Source organism: Zootoca vivipara, chromosome 14 (assembly GCF_965207765.1).
Source record: "Zootoca vivipara chromosome 14, rZooViv2.hap1.1, whole genome shotgun sequence".
In the NCBI taxonomy this organism is placed as follows: Eukaryota; Metazoa; Chordata; class Lepidosauria; order Squamata; family Lacertidae; genus Zootoca; species Zootoca vivipara.
In genome coordinates, this window is record NC_142597.1 from 20903926 (window position 1) to 20922598 (window position 18673).

At 44.3% G+C, this 18673-nt stretch overlaps 1 protein-coding gene and 1 long non-coding RNA gene across 2 annotated transcripts in view; both read right to left on the minus strand.

The window, feature by feature from the left end:
* The window catches only part of LOC118097186 (uncharacterized), a 54758-nt gene extending 48069 nt beyond the window's left edge, over positions 1-6689 (minus strand). Inside the window, exons 1-5 of the mRNA XM_060268315.2 lie at positions 6523-6689; positions 5105-5273; positions 2123-2311; positions 1605-1797; positions 487-614 (exon numbers count right to left, since the gene is read on the minus strand). Coding sequence (XP_060124298.2) covers positions 487-614; positions 1605-1797; positions 2123-2311; positions 5105-5273; positions 6523-6620 — 777 coding nt within the window. The 5' untranslated portion in view covers positions 6621-6689. The remainder of the gene's footprint in view (positions 1-486; positions 615-1604; positions 1798-2122; positions 2312-5104; positions 5274-6522) is intronic.
* Positions 6690-11935: 5246 nt separating this feature from the next.
* On the minus strand, positions 11936-17592 carry LOC132591212 (uncharacterized). Its single transcript, XR_015947056.1, has 3 exons — positions 15088-17592; positions 13707-13874; positions 11936-12676 (listed from the first exon to the last, which is right to left on the minus strand). It is a non-coding gene; the product is annotated as an uncharacterized LOC132591212 (long non-coding RNA).
* Between the last annotated feature and the right edge of the window lie 1081 nt (positions 17593-18673).

Below are 18673 nucleotides of genomic sequence, written 5' to 3' on the forward strand. Positions count from 1 at the left end.
ACCGCTAACCTTCTGATCAGAAAGACCAAGAGGCTCAGTGGTTTAGACCACAGCGCCACCCGAGTACTACAGCACACTGAAGACATCAAGATGTGACTAGTCTTGGCACAATCGTACTGTTGTTAGGAACATAAGAATATCAGGAGAGACCTGCTGGATCAGGCCAAAGACCCTTCTAGTCCAACACCCTATTATCACAGGGGCCAACCAGTGGTCCCGGCCCTGCAGATGCCCAGTGGTCTGCTGTCACAACTCTCTGCCCGGGTCAGGTGACTAAAGGAGCCAATCACATTCCACCTGGCTTTATAAAGCTGCTTGCTCTTCTCAGTCCCTCAGGTGAAGGCTGAGCTCTTCACACACTGCCTATTCTTGCTTCCCTACTTGCGGTGCCACCCTCCTGCTTCCATGACGCCAACCTCCCTACAATGACTTCTAAAACCAGCTCAACTGGTGAAAATCCAAACAGAGGAAACGACCACTAGGCACCTCTTCCTTAAACTGGCTCAGTTTGGCTGTAACTGCCAGAGACTGCGCGGCCAGAATTTCAAAGAAGGCGTTGGTATTGAATGAGTCCAGATCTATTTGTTCTTCCGTGTCCCATATTTCACACTTGCCTAGGAAGAGAGCTAGAATGAGTGCTGCAATATTAGCACAAACAGCAATAGTAATAATAATAATAATTATAATTATAATTATAATAATGGCTGCAGTAATAACAACAGAGGAATGTGAAGGTGGGGTGTGTGTTAAGGAGGGTAGAGGAGCACAGCAACAATATCCTGCTCAATGCATTCATAATATATAATAATTATTGCTAACATACTTGCTTGGATAAGTTCCATCCACTGGTAAGCATAGTTAGACTGGGCTGTAAGGTAGAGAACTACTGTATTCCCATTCTACAGACAGAAAACTGAGGCCGAAACATAGTGACTTGTGTTAAAAACAAAACACTGAAGCCATTCTTGACTGTAGTGGGATTTGAATGCAGGTATCCCTTGTTTCTTAACAACAACAACAAACTAATCAATTGATCACACTGGCTCTCTGATATGAGCTCAGCAGATCCCCTGTGACAGGGATGATCCTGTGGCCCTCCCGATGTTGAGCGACAACTCTTATCATTCAATTAGCCAGCATGATGGGGGTTGTAGTCCAGCAACATCTTGAAGGCACCACAAGTTGAAGGCTGCCACAAGTTCATTCTGTATTATGCGAAGAAGAAAATCACAGGGATTCAGGGGTAGCATTTGCAACAGCATCCTCCATGCTTTAACACAATACCTCCCCCCCCCCCCCGAGTGCAAACCAATATTTATCAAGGCAGGGGTAAGTAACCTGTGACCCTCCAGTTGTTGTTGGAGGACTCCAACTCCCATCGGCTCCAACCATTATGGTCAATGGGCTCTGTAGTCCATCTGGAGGGCCAGAGTTCCACAGACCCCCAAATCTAAATTAATTCAAAGGTTAGTTGGCAGTAAGGAAAGGATTTTATGCTACCTCTCATGAAGAAGCAGTCCTCCATGGATTCACCCATCAAACGTGATTTGGTTCTTTATTTATGTGCAGTGTCTGTATCATATACTGTAAAAGATTATTCATACCTTCTCTTTTCTCCATGTGGCTGAAGTTCTTTTCCAAACTGCCTGCTTGCTGCATTCCAGGGTGATATTTTCTGAGGGTAAGGACTGTGGATTCTCTGGAGGAATATTTGTCTATATTATATTTCAGCTGTAACTTTCGGAATTGTGGGGAAGGGCTTCCTTTCCTGGAGAAGCCAAAGGTTTGGCAAAAAATCTGCAAAATTCATGAGAAAAGTACTTACAGGAGCAGGGACATTTCCACATTCCCAGGAAAATCTACACACACACACACACACACACACACACACACACACACTTCACACACACACGTCACACATTACATTCAACAAGTTTACAATCTGTGTACCTGTGTATACAATAACTGTGCTGTACAAATCAGCACGTGTTCACTCTTTCTCACAAAGACTTGTACATGTGTAGAGACAGCTTGCACCTGTGGTCAGTGTAATGTGTGAATAAGGCCTACAAATGCACAAAATTAGGGGGTAGTTGCCTCCCCTTGTCTTTCATTTACTCACAATCAGTAGCAGGCAAACAATGAGGAGAAAGACGACTCCGATTATAATCCCAATAATTGCTCGCCAGTCAGGTTTCAGAATGAGGTCTGGGATCCTGGCAACCCCCACTTGCACCATGTGTCTGGGAGTCGTTGGGAAGAAGGGACCCTCATCATAACACTGTCCACCGTAGGGCATGACTCTGACATACTTTGGGAAAGGAACAGACAGACACAGGGAACCCAGGTCAGGGGCACAAAGGAGGAAGATTCACACATAGCCACAAACACAGAAAGGGGAGTCTGTAAGGACCAAATGAGATGTATACATCATGTATATGTGTTTTATGACGTTTAGCTTTGAGGCTGCTGATTTCATTGTGATTTTTTTTCCAGCAAGCTTGCTTTAATATCTGATTTATCATGGGTTATTTTAATGTAAACCTCTTAGAGGTTTTGATTTTTAAACATGATATAAATCATGTTCCCTCTCCCCCTTCCCATACTTGCATTTACCAGGCAGAGTTTTAGAGAGAGAAAAAATATTAAAAGGAAACTTAATAAACTCAGACTGTGTGATAATTATTTCAGATCCCACCAAGTCTGGAGTGGAAACTTAACCTTTCCTCCCTGCTAGGATGCTGAGGAAAATACCTTCTTTATTTTCCAAGCTGGAATTTATTTTGTATGGAGGGGAGGGGCAGCACAAACTGGGGGATTTCTTCCCAATTCAATTACTGGTTTTAAAGGAATTATTTTCTTCAGGACCTCAGCAGGGGAGAGAAGGGGTTAATTTTCCCCTTCCACACCTGCTGAGATTCCAGTAATTATTGGGCATGATATAATTTCCTCTTAAAATGAAACAAACAAACAAACAAACAACAAGACAACCACACTGCACAATAAATGCAAAGATGTATTTAACAGCACATCTTGTTTGGTCCTAAGATGAGACGACCAGTCTCATAGCTGGACCCCCACTTCAAAGCACTTCTTACATACATGTTCACAAATCCATACATCGTATATGCATGTGGCCCCTGGGAGGTTGCACAGAAGGGTAGATGACCCTCAGTCTGAAAAAGGTTCTTCATGCCTGCCCTAGTGCCACTCATTCGGAGCCAATGACTGCTAAAGCAGGCCATACCCCTTTAAATGAGTAGGCATCTCTCACCAAAGACAGACATAACAGCTGACAAGAGATGCAGCTCCTACTTGTCTGGTAGGTGGGCTGGTGCTGAAGCAACATTTGAGCTCTGCTCTGTTGGAGTCTCCATATTTAACTTATATGCAGAATTCATCATGCGAAAGGCTGGACTAGATGAATCCCAAGCCGGAATTAAGATTGCCGGAAGAAATATCAACAACCTCAGATATGCAGATGACACAACCTTGATGGCAGAAAGCGAGGAGGAATTAAAGAACCTTTTAATGAGGGTGAAAGAGGAGAGCGCAAAATATGGTCTGAAGCTCAACATCAAAAAAACCAAGATCATGGCCACTGGTCCCATCACCTCCTGGCAAATAGAAGGGGAAGAAATGGAGGCAGTGAGAGATTTCACCTTCTTGGGCTCCTTGATCACTGCAGATGGTGACAGCAGTCACGAAATTAAAAGACGCCTGCTTCTTGGGAGAAAAGCAATGACAAACCTAGACAGCATCTTAAAAAGCAGAGACATCACCTTGCCGACAAAGGTCCGTATAGTTAAAGCTATGGTTTTCCCAGTAGTGATGTATGGAAGTGAGAGCTGGACCATAAAGAAGGCTGATCGCCGAAGAATTGATGCTTTTGAATTATGGTGCTGGAGGAGACTCTTGAGAGTCCCGTGGACTGCAAGAAGATCAAACCTATCCATTCTTAAGGAAATCAGCCCTGAGTGCTCCCTGGAAGGACAGATCGTGAAGCTGAGGCTCCAATACTTTGGCCACCTCATGAGAAGAGAAGAATCCTTGGAAAAGACCCTGATGTTGGGAAAGATTGAGGGCACTAGGAGAAGGGGACGACAGAGGACGAGATGGTTGGACGGTGTTCTCGAGGCTACGAACATGAGTTTGACCAAACTGCGGGAGGCAGTGCAGGACAGGAGTGCCTGGCGTGCTATGGTCCATGGGGTCACGAAGAGTCGGACACGACTAAACGACTAAACAACAACAACTGTTGGAGTCTCCAGCCCGAGACATGCATGGAGCTGTCCATGGTACTACGAACCTCTCATCTACTGCTGAGGCCATTGGTCAAAATGGAGCACTAGTGTTGTTGGAATGTGGCCTGCTGTCCAAAAGCAAGAGTCGAAAGCCTTGCCCACATTTTGCTTCTAGCCACACCTATTTTGTCTCTAGCCCTTCCTACTATTGGCATGCTGCCCCACCTCTGGAATCTCACCCTTGGCCTGAAAAATGATTGCACCCAGCTCCAGGGAAGGTGGAGAATGGGATCACTAAAATGCACACCTGGCTACTTGGAGGGTTGCCTCCTTCTGTGCAAAGCAGCCTGGATCCTCATATGAGGATAGTCTTCTGGGTCCCTTTCCTCCATCTGATGTTAGGAGGGTGATGCTGGCAGAAGGGACCTTTTTGGTTGTAGCAATGTAGCCCCTTGTCTATGGAATGCGCTCCCTTAGGAAGTTTCCCTGGTGCTCATCCTATTGTTTTGGTGCCAAGCAGATCCTTTAAAAAAATTACCCATGTGTTTCAGCCTGTTCTAGAGCTCCTTTTTAGTTTTATGGTGGAGTTCGGCTAGACTTTGTTAGTTTGATGGGCCGCTGTTCTGTGCTCTGATATTTGCTTTTGAAGTTCTGCTGTTTTCTTTTATGATCTGTGCCACGAGCTTCATATGGAAAGGTGTCCCAAAAGTTATGTAAACCAAGGATTAAGCGGCTGAACCAATGGCCCATCCCTCCCACAGATGAGATACACCACCCATTGCAAATGTTTATCAGACTAATGAATGCACCTCACTGGAAACTCTCCTTTGTAAGCAAACATGCCACAACCTGAAACAAACCATTCTTTTGTGCTGGTTGCTACTTAGCCTCAAGACATAAGTTCCGGGATCATGGAACTGGTAAAAGAAGAGCAGGAAGTTGTCGGAGCCTGAGGCCAACTTAGCTTCTTCTGCTAGGCTGCGGAAACCTCCCCAGTCAAACTCGTGGTTTGTATTGTACAGGCTGTTGCTAAGAAAAGACACAAGACAAACATGTTGGCTGCCCAAATTATCTTGATTCCAAAAATGGTACTTGCAGTTTTAACTCTGATTCTACCCTCAGTACAACAGACAGGACAGAGATGCAAGATTAAACAGAATTTATTAGGGAAGCTGCTATCCATTTAGATCAGTTTTACTGATCATAGGAAACAGAAGGACATTCTGTGTTGACAGTATGATAGTATGTGTATTTAGAGTTACCTGCTCAGAAAATGACAACCAAAATGATCAGGTGTGTGGAGCAACTTCCATATGAGTAATGGTTAAAATATCTGGGACTTTCTAGTTTAGAAAAAAGGAAGTTCGGGGACGGGGTGGGGGTGCCATTAAAAATGATGCACGGAGTTGATAAAGTGGGTAGCCGTTTTTATTTGTCATTCATAATCGTGGAACTAGGGGTCATGCAATGAAGCTGATTGGTGAGAGATTGTGAAACAGGATGAAACAGGAACTCACTGCCTATTGACATGAGGCAGGCACCCGATAAAAATGTATTTGTTCAGTCAAGCCTGTCCAGACATGTAGAATGTTGATCATAGAATCATAGAATTGTAGAATTGGAAGGGACCCTTAGGATCATCTAGTCCAGGCACCCCCAAACTCGGCTCGCCAGATGTTTTGGGACTACAACTCCCATCATCCCTAGCTAACAGTACCAGTGGTCAGGGATGATGGGAGTTGTAGTCCCAAAACATCTGGAGGGCCAAGTTTGGGGTTGCCTGATCTAGCCCAACCCCCTGCAATACAGGAATATGTGGTTTTCTCACATGGGGATTGAATCTGCAACCTTGGCATTATCAGCATCACACTCTGATATGGTTTATAGCTTATCAATGATTTTAATTGTTTTTCGAATGTTTTATATAGTTGTTTCTAACCGATAATTGCATTGTTTTGTTCTTCTGCTTTGAGTTTGTTGGTTGTTTTTTTACAACCCAGCTGTGTATAAATTTTATGAAATAAATACATTTTGAGGCAATTTTTGTACGTTTCTTTCATTAGTAATATGTATTAGTATGTACACTTTATGCTAGTAGATCCATTTTTGCACACATTATTTGACTGGAGAATTGCATTGCAAAATTCAGTGTGAATTTCAAAGAACGGCTGTGTTTCGGTTTGCATGTTGTTCAGAACGCACGAACGAGGCCAGCTTGGCATTCAGTGTGAACTGAATGTAACAAGCCCCCCCCCCCCACACCGCAATGCTTACTTACACATCATAAACTGGATAATGATCCTTAGAAACAATGAACATGACAATGTCGTGAATCTTGAGGCAGGTAGTAGGGTTGTAGATGCCACTGAACGTCATTTTCAGTGTAGATTTGGAAGGTTGCTGGGGCCAGGACTTGTAAAATGCAAAATCTTTTTCGCTAGATGTCCCTGTGTGAACATAAAAACCAAGTGAATTGGGAACTGCATAGGAAAAGAGCTTTAGGAATCTGCTCAGCGATTGTGTGGGCTCATGCTTGTGTCAACAGGCAATTCCACCTGGGTGGTGTACAAGCATACTGTTGAGTACTGTCAGAAAAAAAGCACAGTGTATAATACCTGTAGATGTTGTGGAGCGCAATCTATTTTGCGAGTCTAACAGAACCGCATTTGAGGTAAGGAAGTAGTGTAGGAGCTCTGGTTCAGGATCGTACACCCCCAAGAATCCTCTTCCTGAAATGACATTGGAAAAACCCAAACAAACCAAAGGTCATAGGCCTGTTCTCTCTGCCTAGACTTCTTCCAGGTGACCTGCATTCATCCAGGTTTGTCTGCAGGGAGGTCACACCAGTCAAGTATTATCCACACTTTCCAATGCAGCAACAAACTGCTTTGCATATTTACTTGCAGGACAAGGCATCGGACTTCCCATACCCCAACCCATATAAATAAGAGACCAATAAGACCGGGTTTGGGGTAAAAACAGGCCACAACTTCATTGAATACAGTGGTACCTTGGTTCTCAAATGCCCTGGTACTCAAACGCCTTGGTTGTCAAACGCTGAAAACCCGGAAGCAAGTGTTCCGGTTTTTGAACGTTTTTTGGAAGCCGAACATCTGATGCGGCTGCCGCCTATTGTTTCTGGGGTGCCTGCACCAATCAGAAGATATGCCTTGGTTTTGGAACATTTCAGAAGTCAAACGGACTTCCAGAACGTTTGTTCATAGAATCATAGAATCATAGAGTTGGAAGAGACCACAAGGGCCATCCAGTCCAACCCCCTGCCAAGCAGGAAACACCATCAAAGCATTCCTGACAGATGGCTGTCAAGCCTCTGCTTAAAGACCTCCAAAGAAGGAGACTCCACCACACTCCTTGGCAGCAAATTCCACTGCCGAACAGCTCTTACTGTCAGGAAGTTCTTCCTAATGTTTAGGTGGAATTTTCTTTCTTGTAGTTTGAACCCGTTGCTCCGTGTCCGCTTCTCTGGAGCAGCAGAAAACAACCTTTCTCCCTCCTTTATATGACATCCTTTTATATATTTGAACATGGTTATCATATCACCCCTTAACCTTCTCTTCTCCATGCTAAACATACCCAGCTCCCTAAGCCGTTCCTCATAAGGCATCGTTTCCAGGCCTTTGACCATTTTGGTTGCCCTCTTCTGGACACGTTCCAGCTTATCAGTATCCTTCTTGAACTGTGGTGCCCAGAACTGGACACAATACTCCAGGTGAGGTCTGACCAGAGCAGAATACAGTGGTACTATTACTTCCCTTGATCTAGATGCTATACTCCTATTGATGCAGCCCAGAATTGCATTGGCTTTTTTAGCTGCTGCATCACACTGCTGACTCATGTCAAGTTTGTGGTCAACCAAAACTCCTAGATCCTTTTCACATGTACTGCTCTCAAGCCAGGTGTCTCCCATCCTGTATCTGTGCCTTTCATTTTTTTTGCCCAAGTGTAGTACTTTACATTTCCCCTTGTTAAAATTCATCTTGTTTGCTTTGGCCCAGTTGTCTAATCTGTTAAGGTCATTCTGTTAAGGTCATTGTTTTTGAGGCTTTTCCGGTTAATTTGTTTTTGTGACTGTGTGGAACCCAGTTCAGCTACTGATTGATTGACTGTGCTATGTACTGTGGAAATGCATAAAAGCCCCCCACCCAAACATCAGTGCAGGTAAGAATTTTTTTTTTAATTTTTAGCATCTACAATACTGTCTTATTTGTTTTATAGTACAGTACATTGATTATTGCTTTCATTTTATGGATCAATGGTCTCGTTAGATAGTAAAATTCATGTTAAATTGCTGTTTTAGGGGTTGCTTTTAAAAGTCTGGAACGAATTAATCTGATTTTGGTTTTGGAACAGACTTCCGGAACGGATTAAGTTTGAGAACCAAGGTACCACTGTACAGATGAAAGAGGTTTGGCTTGGGCATGGGGCAATCTAAATACTTCCAGCCCACCTGCTGGAAGTGACGCATGGTCAATCCTGCTGGTGGTTTCAATAGGGTGTGTCAATAATTCGGCCGTCCCGGGGGCCAGTTGTCAGACTGGTCCCACAGGCCAAATATGCGATTGCTCTCACAAACGTGATGAACAACACACATCAGTAAATAAGGCTTAACTGCTTTATTTACATATAAACAAACTGGGAGCTCTACATCATGGCTCCCTCTCTCTGGCATAACAGCCAGTAAAGAGAAAGAACAAAGGAAAACAACAGTCCCACGTAAACATCCTGTCTACATCACTTCCACTCTGTGGGAATGAAAAGACATACAGTCATATGATACACAATAACCCTATGACTGCAGACGGGGAATGAATCCTAACAGGGTGACCCCCGCAGGGACCGCCGTCTGGGGGAGTGCCTTCGGCCTTGGCCCCCCTGAGCACATGGACATGGCCACTCCCCCCAGATCCCTTTAACGGGATACTCCAGTGTTTGGCGGGGCAGGCAAGGACTACACCCTCGAGGGAAGCCCACTGTTGGGTCCATTGGCTCCACCCCTGGCTCCGCCCACATCCCAGCCTGCATCCCCATTTGCCAATACAGGGTGCAGGCTAGGACCTGGCTCCTGATAGGTGGTGGGGGCTTATGCCACCTCCGCCTATCAGGAAGGGCACTGCTGTTTGAATTCCACTGTCGGGGCCCCAGTGAAGCCTCTTCCGTCCTGCAATGCCGCTGCACCAAGAGAGGTGAGCGGACTTGTTAGTTAGTTTTTAAAGTATTAATCAACCGCTTAATTTTAAAGAATTATAATCTCCGAGCAGTGTGCAACTTAAAATCAATTTAAAATATAATTTAAACAAAAATGCAACACAAAGCCAGTAAAAGCGGCAGTATAAAAGCAATTCAGATAATTCAAACACATAATAATAAAACAACAACAGGGTCTGATCTGATGGGCCAGGCTAAGCCTAGCAAAAAGATATTTCATTGCAAGACACTTGGTGCAACGGAGGGTTGCTGCTGGGCATGCAGGGTTCAACCTCTGGCACCTCAGCTCTTCACATTTCCTCACCATTTTGCATTTTAATGTAATTTCCTCCTAATATAAACATTTGTATGCAATTTTGTGTAATATGTTTTTGCACAACAATTTCCATTAAAACATTGCATTTTTGTATTTGTTATTTTCACCAATATATGCATTTTCATGGACATTTTATCACCTTATGTATGTATTTTTGTACATACTGCTTGGCTGGGGAGCTGCACTGCGATATTTATAAAAGTGTGAATTTTGAAGGATGGGCTGTGTTTTGGTTCTTGTGTTGTTTTGGAAAGTATGAAGTTGTTTCAGCTTTAAATGAGAACTGAATCAAGTTTCTCCCCTAAGTAATTGTGGTTCTTTCTCTTTTTTTGCTATGTTTGTTCTTACTACACTTTACTTCTAACCCACTCTCTAGATCTGCTTTGCAAGTCGAGCAGTCTAAAAAGGTTTTTAAATAAATAAAACACAATCACTTTATCTCTGGAGCTTCGAGGCCCACTGGCAAATGAATTGCTTTTAATTTACCATATTTGTCTGTAGAAATCAAACACCAAGCCAAATACAGTTATTTGTACAAGCCAAAAACAGCAGTGGCATTTATTTAGGCAATGACAGATATATCTAAATTGTACACTTAAATCAGTCTTCTACTATGCTGTCAGGAAACAGGAAAATGCACAACACACACACACACACACACCATAGGGAAGGCAGAATATTAATCAAACAAGATTAAGAGTGGAAAACTGTAAGAAAAAGAGAGATCAGATGTGATGTTGTCATTCCAGTGTCCAGCTAGAATTTGGGAGACCTGAGTTCAAATTTCCCCTGTCATAAAAATCACTGAGTGACCTTGAGCTGGTCACTGTCTCTCAGTGCAGCCTAACTCACAGGGTTGTTCTGAAGATAAAATGGAGAGGGTGGATGGAGCCAGTTACGCTACCTTGTCCTTGAGCTATTTGGAGAGAAAAGGCGTTATAAATGCAATCCATAGATCAAAAGGACAGAACTTGTTCCTTACCACTTGTTTTTACCACGTATACAGGACACGATTTCTTGTTCTCCTCTGAGGTGCACCCATTTGGTGTGTGGAAATCGAACAGCTGCAGCGACGCTCTTATCTCTTCCAATAAAACGTCAAGCTATAAAGGATTTGAAGGAGAAGTCTTGAGAGCCCAGGTTTTACCTCCTGGCAGTATTTGCACTGATGGGCCATCAGTTTGGATGTACGCAAGAGAAATGGCGAAAGCAACGCTGCTCTCAGTACATTTTGCAACAATATGCAGGGTTGCCAAAAGGAACCTCTACATTAGGGCTGGATGAGTTGTGGTCCTCTGGACTTTGCTATTGGACTTTGCTGGTCCACCTGGAAGAGGGATGGGCAGGTACTATCCTGTTGTTGGCTTCAGGCAGAGGAAAGCCTTGACCTGGCCTGGGTGCCGTTGACGCTTCACCCCAATGAAAAGCAGGGTTGCAACCAAGAAGCATCAGTGGCAGAAAGACAAAGGCTGTTTGCACACTACTGCCATAAAACCACAACTAGGTCACTCTTTTTCTCAGTTCATGTTGGCATTGGTTTGAGAGAAAGCACATCAGAACACAGTATTTCCTAAGGAACGACAGAATAGATATGGACTGTGGCTAATGTCGTTTGCGCATCTCTTCCCAGTTCCACAATGGGAGCGCATTGGGTGCAGTGCAAACAAGAGTCTGCACACAGCCTTAGCAACAAGACCTCTGGGAAGGCAGGTGGGAGGATGTTGGCCTACTAGCCCACCCCACACCTGCCTTGTCAATGCAGATTCCCAACAAAACAAGTTGCTTATGATCAGCAGTGTACTGACAAATTTAGAAGTGCAGGATCACTCCATAATAGTCATGGCTTTGCTCCCTTGCAGCCACGCCCCCTTCTAAGATTATGAATCTAAGATTACGCAATAATCTAATGCAATAATAATAATGAGGGATGCATTGCAACAATCAATACAGATCTCCACGTGTTGCCTTTCAGCTACTTCTATTATTTTCTGTGTGCATGATTCAGAATGCTCCAGTATCTTTTTTTTGGGGGGGGGGAGTGACTTAAATTGTTTACCTGGCCTTTCCCCTGGCAACACCTCCCCAGGCGGGATTGGACGATTGGCTGGGGTAGGCGGAGAACCTATGTATCCAGCCTGCAGAAGTAGTGGCCAGATCCGAACTACCAGGTAGCCACTGTGTGGTCCAGGGGGCTGCGTGCGACCACGCAAAAATCCCCCCTCCCATTTAATGCAGGGAGTGGTCATTTTGTGCGCATGATTCAGAATGCTCCAGTATCTTTTTGGGGGGAGTGACTTAAATTGTGTTTTCCTCCAAGTTCCATTGCATGAAACAGAACTTGCACACCATTCTCTTGAAACTTTGGCACCTTGTGCTTTCCCTGTTCCTAAATGCTGAGCTTTGGAGCATAAAGAACAATTCCTCCTCGTTGTTCTTCCTGAGTGCCTTCTCCAGAGTGACCCTAGGAGCCAATCCTCAGTGGCTGACTCATTGCCTTTCACTCTCATTGGCTCCAATAAGCACAAAGGGAGGGTAGACTCAGTGGCTAAAAGCTCTCCCCTTTCATGCTGATTGGGCAGCTCTATTTCACCAGAGACAGGGACCCTGCTGGCAACCTGTTAACAGAAATTGCCATGGGTCTTTAACCCTGCTTGAGCCCAGCCTGTTACACTTCTGCTGATGAGTTCTGGTTGTTTTTGTTTTTCACCTGGCTCCCATTTCTGAAGGCCAAAGAAAATCGGGCCGATTCTTTTTCACTGACAAATTGGAAAATGCTCCTTTGTCGTCTTCGGCACAGGCGGTTGCACAGACTGTCCAGGTTGTCCGCTTGGCAAAAGCAGAGGCCGAGAACTTTGTCATATCCCTGATAATCCTTGGGGAGAGCACAGACCTAGCAGAGAAAGTGAGATGAACGTAAGGTCTGGCACTCAATGGGGCTGATCCAATGAAGCTGGATGCTGGAAGATTCGGGGGAGACAAAAGAAAGGGCATCTTTACACAGTGCAAAATTAAACTACGGAATTCACTTCCACAGGAGGCAGTCATGGTGACTGCCAACTTGGATGACTTTGGAAGGCTACATTCTACCTTGATTGAGAAGGATATCTGCTGCTCAGAATCACAAGCTGGGAGAGGGCTGTTGTGTTCAAGTCCTGCTTGTAGAGTTTCAGTAATGGGTGTCTGGTTGTCAGGACTCTGGAAACTAACCAAAAAGGTGACCCATGACTCCCAAAAAGGGAATGAAAATATACCTGTGGGTCAAGATTCAGGAAGCCTAAAAAGGACTGAAAACATGACTCACAGGTTAGGACTTGGAACGATGATCATTACTACAAACATGAGCAAAAATGTGACCCACAAATCAGGATTCTGAAAAATGGACTGCTGCTTGACAGATGTGCTCAGAGCAGAGGACAATGAGTGTGGGAATAGCTGCTTCGGCTTTGAATTCACCTTTAGGTGGGAAGTTGAAACACTCTCCTCTTTTGTACAGCTCTGCTTGCTGTCAAAGGTGCTAATTAGGAGCTAAGGAAATCCTGAAAAACCTGAGCAGCGACCTAGCTCAAATCTAAAGCCTTGCTAGACCTTAGATCTATCCAAGCTGTTTGGCACTTCAGGTTTTGTAATATTGTTATGACTGAGAGGCACGTAAACTGCAGCACCAGCAGAATTTACCATGAGCAATGGCTGTGTCCTTTGGCAGTTGGCAAGCTTGGCGCTTGGGAAATCTACCGAAACTGAGGGCACGGTTGCTTAAGAAACTTCAGATGAAGGGGAACTTACTGGAAATGGGCAAAGATGGAAAGATTAGTAACCCAAAGTGAAGCAAGAGAATGTAACTTAAAAAAACAAACCCAAGCATTACTCACAGCCATTCAGTGGGAACTGGCTGCCCTGTGTTATGACATAGCGTGCAGTACCTTGTCTGAGCAGTAGTGGCGCCATCCTTCCTGAGTTAAGCATTGCCCCTCTTCGTTCCGGACAGCACCATCCCTGCAGATGTCATACACCTGCTTGACACAGTCCCATCTCCGGTCTTCTATAGGGCTTTTATACCCAGGGGCACATGGGCACTGAGCATCACTAGGCTGCAACGAGAATACTGTGTTTTGCATTTATTTATTTTTGTTAGCTCAGTGATTCACACCACTTATTTATTTATTTATTCTTAATTTGAAAGAAAGAAAGAAAGAAAGAAAGAAAGAGAGGGAGGGAGGGAGGGAGGGAGGGAGGAAGGAAGGAAGGAAGGAAGGAAGGAAGGAAGGAAGGAGTGTTCCTCTAGAATTTTAAAAAAGGCAACCAAAATGACCCAAACCCCAAGGCATCTTTCCCTATGGGGAAAGGCTACAAAGTTTGCAGCATTTTATTTTAGAGGAAGGTTCAATCTATGGCATCTCCAGGAAGGGCTGGGAATTGCCTGCTAGTCAGCATCATCAATATTCAGTTAGGTGGACCAATGGTCTGAGTCAGCATAAAGCAGCTTCCTATGTTCTTATAGCTTAAAGGAATGACTATAGCTCAGGGGCAGAGCATCTGTTTTGCATGTAGAATGTTCAATCCTCAGCACCTTCAGGTAGGGCTAGGAATATCCTCTGCCTGAAACCCCATAGAGCTGCTGTCAGTGTAGACAATAGTGAGTTAGATGGAGCACAGTTGGTAGAGCATGAGACTTTTAGGGCTCAGCCACATAAGCAAAGAAGCAATTATTTGAATGCATTATAAACATGCAACACAAGATGGCGACAGAGAGCAGGAATTTTTTATACGTGATTTTCCATAGGTTTTCCCTCCCCTTTTGTCATAACGATCTAATTTCTGAACTATTTATAGCATTTACCCCCTGTGTGTACATCCACCCCCTATCTTAGGGCCGTGGGTTCAAGCCCCACATTGGGTGAAAGATTCCTGCATTGCAGGGGGTTGGACTAGATGATCCTTGTGGTCCTTCCCAGCTCTATGATTCTATAATCTATGGAGCAGTATTCTGGCTTGATAAGGAACCTTCCTATGTTCCTAATTTAGGAAGTGGGAGGATATCGGCAAAGTTTATAAAAGTATGCATAGGATGGAGGACGTGCTAGGGAGATGGTGTTCTCTTAGCACTAGAATTTGGGGACACCCAATGGAAGCGTTTGGTGGGAGGTTCAAGGATGGGCGGACATCCTTTTAAGTGGTTTATGGAATTTAATGCCACTAGATGCAGTCATGGCTACTCTTTTACTTGACTTTGGAAAGTGATTGGACAAATACATAGAGGATGAGGGCGCTTCCAGCTGACCCACCTATTCAGCATGCATTTACCTGGAATACTCGGCCTTCCCGAAGGCAGACACAAGTTCTTTGACCTTCCTTGGGCTGCACAGCCTCTGAGCCGCATGGGAAGCAAGCTGCTTGGCCCAGCTTAGCATTGAAAAAGTTCACAGGGCAGGCCACACATGAATGGGAGGGAGACCTTCCTGTCGAGCGAAAGGTGCCTTCTGGGCACGGGAGAGGGGTTGAGTCGCTACCCAGGCAGAAAAAACCTGAAAGCAAAATGCATGACATGAAATTGGGATGAATACAGGGATGCTGACAGGTAATGTCATGGAACACTTACCTTCAAAGGATGGACTCTAGATGAGGATTGCAGTTGGAAACTTTGAGTTGCCTGTGATGCATTGGATATCACCCTTGCTTTATAAGGTTAACAGCACATCAATCACTCACCAGCAAAACAAAGACCCTTCATCTCCCCAAGGCCATAAATGCAATATGTAATTTATCTGCAATTTTCTGCTATCACAGTTTGGCTCTTAACCTACATAAGTAATGAGAAATCTGTGTTGTTACTAGGATGTTAAAGGCATGGTGAGGTTTTTTTATTTTAATTATGCATTTCAGTCCAGCAATCATTCAAAGATTTCATAGAGTCATAGAATCTTAGAGCTGGAAGGGTCATCTAATCCAACCCCCTGCAATGCAGGAATCTCAGCTAAAGCATCTCTGGCAGATGGTCATCCAACCTCTGTCTAAAAACCTCCAAGGAAAGAGAGTCCTCCACCTCTCATGGGAGTCTGTTCCACTGCTGAACAGCTCTTACTGTCAGAAGGTTTTTCCGAATGTTTAGTCGGAATCTCCTTTCTTGCAACTTGAAGCCATTGGTTTGAGTCCTACCCTCCAGAGCAGGAGAAAACAAGCTTGTTCCGTCTTCCATGTGACAACTCTTAAGATATTTGAAGATGGCTATCCTATCTCCTCTCAATCTCCTCTTTTCCAGGATAAAACATACCCAGCTCCTTCAAGCACTCCTCGTAAGGCTTAGTTTCCAGATCCTTGATCATCTTGGTTGCCCTCCTCTGCACACATTCCAGCTTGTCAACATCCTTCTTAAACTGTGGCGCCCAGAATTGGACACTGTATTCCTAGTGTGGTCTGACCAAGGCAGAATAGAGCGCTTCTATTACTTCTCATGATCTGGACACTATACTTCTGTTGATGCGGCCTAGAATAGCATTAGCTTTTTTTGCTGCTGCATCACACTGTTGACTCATGTTAAGCTTGTGGTCCACCAAGACCCCTAGATCCTTTTCACATGTACTGCTAGTAAGCCAGGTGTCTTCCATCCTATATTTGTGCATCTGGTTCTTCCTGCCTAAGTGCAGAATCTTTCGTTTGTCCCTATTGAAATTCATTTTGTTAGCTTGTCCCCAGCTCTCCAATCTGTTAAGGTCATTCTGAATTCTGATTCTGTGTTCTGTGGTATTAGCTACCCCTCCCAGTTTGGTGTCATCTGCAAATTTGATGAGCATCCCCCTCAGTTCCTTCATCCAAGTCATTTATAAAGACGTTGAACAACAATGGGCCCAGGACAGAACCCTGTGGCACCCCACTTGAGGAACCATTAATGAGTACTTTTTAGGTTTGGTCAGTCAACCAGCTACAAATCCACCTGACAGTTATCTTGTTCAACCCACATTTTACCAGCTTCCTCTCAAGAATATAGTGGGGGACTTTGTCAAAAGCCTTACTGAAATCAAGATACAGTAATTCCATCAAAAAGAGAAATCAGATTGGTCTGGCACGGCTTATTTTTGAGAAACCCATGTTGGGTCTTAGTAATTACTCCATTCTTTTCTAAATGCTCACAGATCGATTGTTGAATTATCTGTTCTAGGACCTTCCCTAGTATCGATAAGCTCCCCGGTCAGTAGTTACCTGGGTCTTCCTCCCCCCCCCCTTTTGAAGATGGGGACAACATTTGCCTGCCTCCAGTCTGTAGGGACCTCACCTGTTCTCCAATAATTCTCAATGATATTAGACAAAGGCTCTGAATTACACCCACAAGCTCCTTTATTACCCTTGGATGCAGCTCATCAGGCCCTGGAGATTTGAATTCATTTAAAGGAGCTAGGTGTTCCCTTACTACCTCCGTCTTGGGCAGCAGCCCCCTCCTTACATCATTTATTCTGTTATTACCATGTTGGGCATCGCTGAAGAAAAATCTAGCAAACACAACAAACAAGTGCAGTTTTAAAAGCAAACAGACAAATCATTATTTGCCTACTTTATACCTGCTGGGCATGTCGAAGGGTTTCTTTGTCTTCTTGTGCAATTGAACTCGTTCTCACAATCTTCTCCTTGTCCTTGCAAATTTCCAGTGTGGCAAGAAATGAAAGCAAACAAAATGAAGATAAGGTCAAGCATATTTCGTGGATTCAAAACATTCAGTTGTTTCAGCATTGATGGGTACCCTGCAAAGCTTCCGCTTTTAAATATTTCAGTATAGTAAGAGTGTGTAAATTAAACAAGGTGGAAATGGATCCCTCAGGATCGGATGACACAGGTGAGTTGCACTAGAACAGTTTTCACAAACCTGGTGCCATCAGCTCCAGGCAGCTATGTTTCAAAACCCAGGTGAAGTCCAGAATTTCTGGAGAGCATCTGATTGGGAAAGGGTGCAGTAGAATATCAAGGACAGGTGTATCGATCTCACTTATTGACTTCCAATCAGTTTGTGAAATTCACATATGCATGTTTCCAGTGCAGAGTAGACACATTGAAGTCAATGGACATGATTAACTTAGGCTCCTTAATTCCAATGGGTCTACTCTGAGTAGGATGAGCACTGCCTATATTAACACTGTGTCTTAAGCTCCCATGCTTTCCTGTTCCGATTCCTGGGTAGAATCTAGGTAAAGGTAAAGGGACCCCTGACCATTAGGTCCAGTCGTGACCAACTCTGGGGTTGCGGCGTTCATCTCACATTATTGGCTGCGGGAGCTGGCGTGCAGCTTCCAGGTCATGTGGCCAGCATGACAAAGCCACTTCTGGCGAACCAGAGCAGCACACGGAAACACCGTCTACCTTCCCGCTGTGGCGGTACCTGCTTATCTACTTGCACTTTGACATGCTTTCGAACTGCTAGGTTGGCAGGAGCTGGGACCGAGCAACAGGAGCTCACCCCGTCGTGGGGATTCGAACCGCCGACCTTCTGATCAGCAAGCCCTAGGCTCTGTGGTTTAACCCACAGTGCCACCCGGTGTACCTGGGTGGAATCTAGACATATGGTTTTTTTAAAAAAAAAACGCTGTGAAAATGCTTTTTTAAAAAAAAGTTTTGAAAAATATATTGAATTTGCCATAAGCTCACCATCGCCATCTAGTGCCTCATTTGTATAAGGCACTTAAAACATTATATTTGCTGCTGAAGAGCTGAGTCCCTGAAGCTATGCTATGCTAGGAGAAGTGTTGTAAACTGGAATTCTCCCTTATGTGCAGCTACAACTGAACATTGCCTGGCAGGGAAACTGATTCATTAGCACACTGGAAAAGCAGGAAAGCTCAACTCTGTAGTGGTAAGGGAATTGACCCTTTGCTGCCTTGTCAATTCAATTTGAAAAGTGCACTCT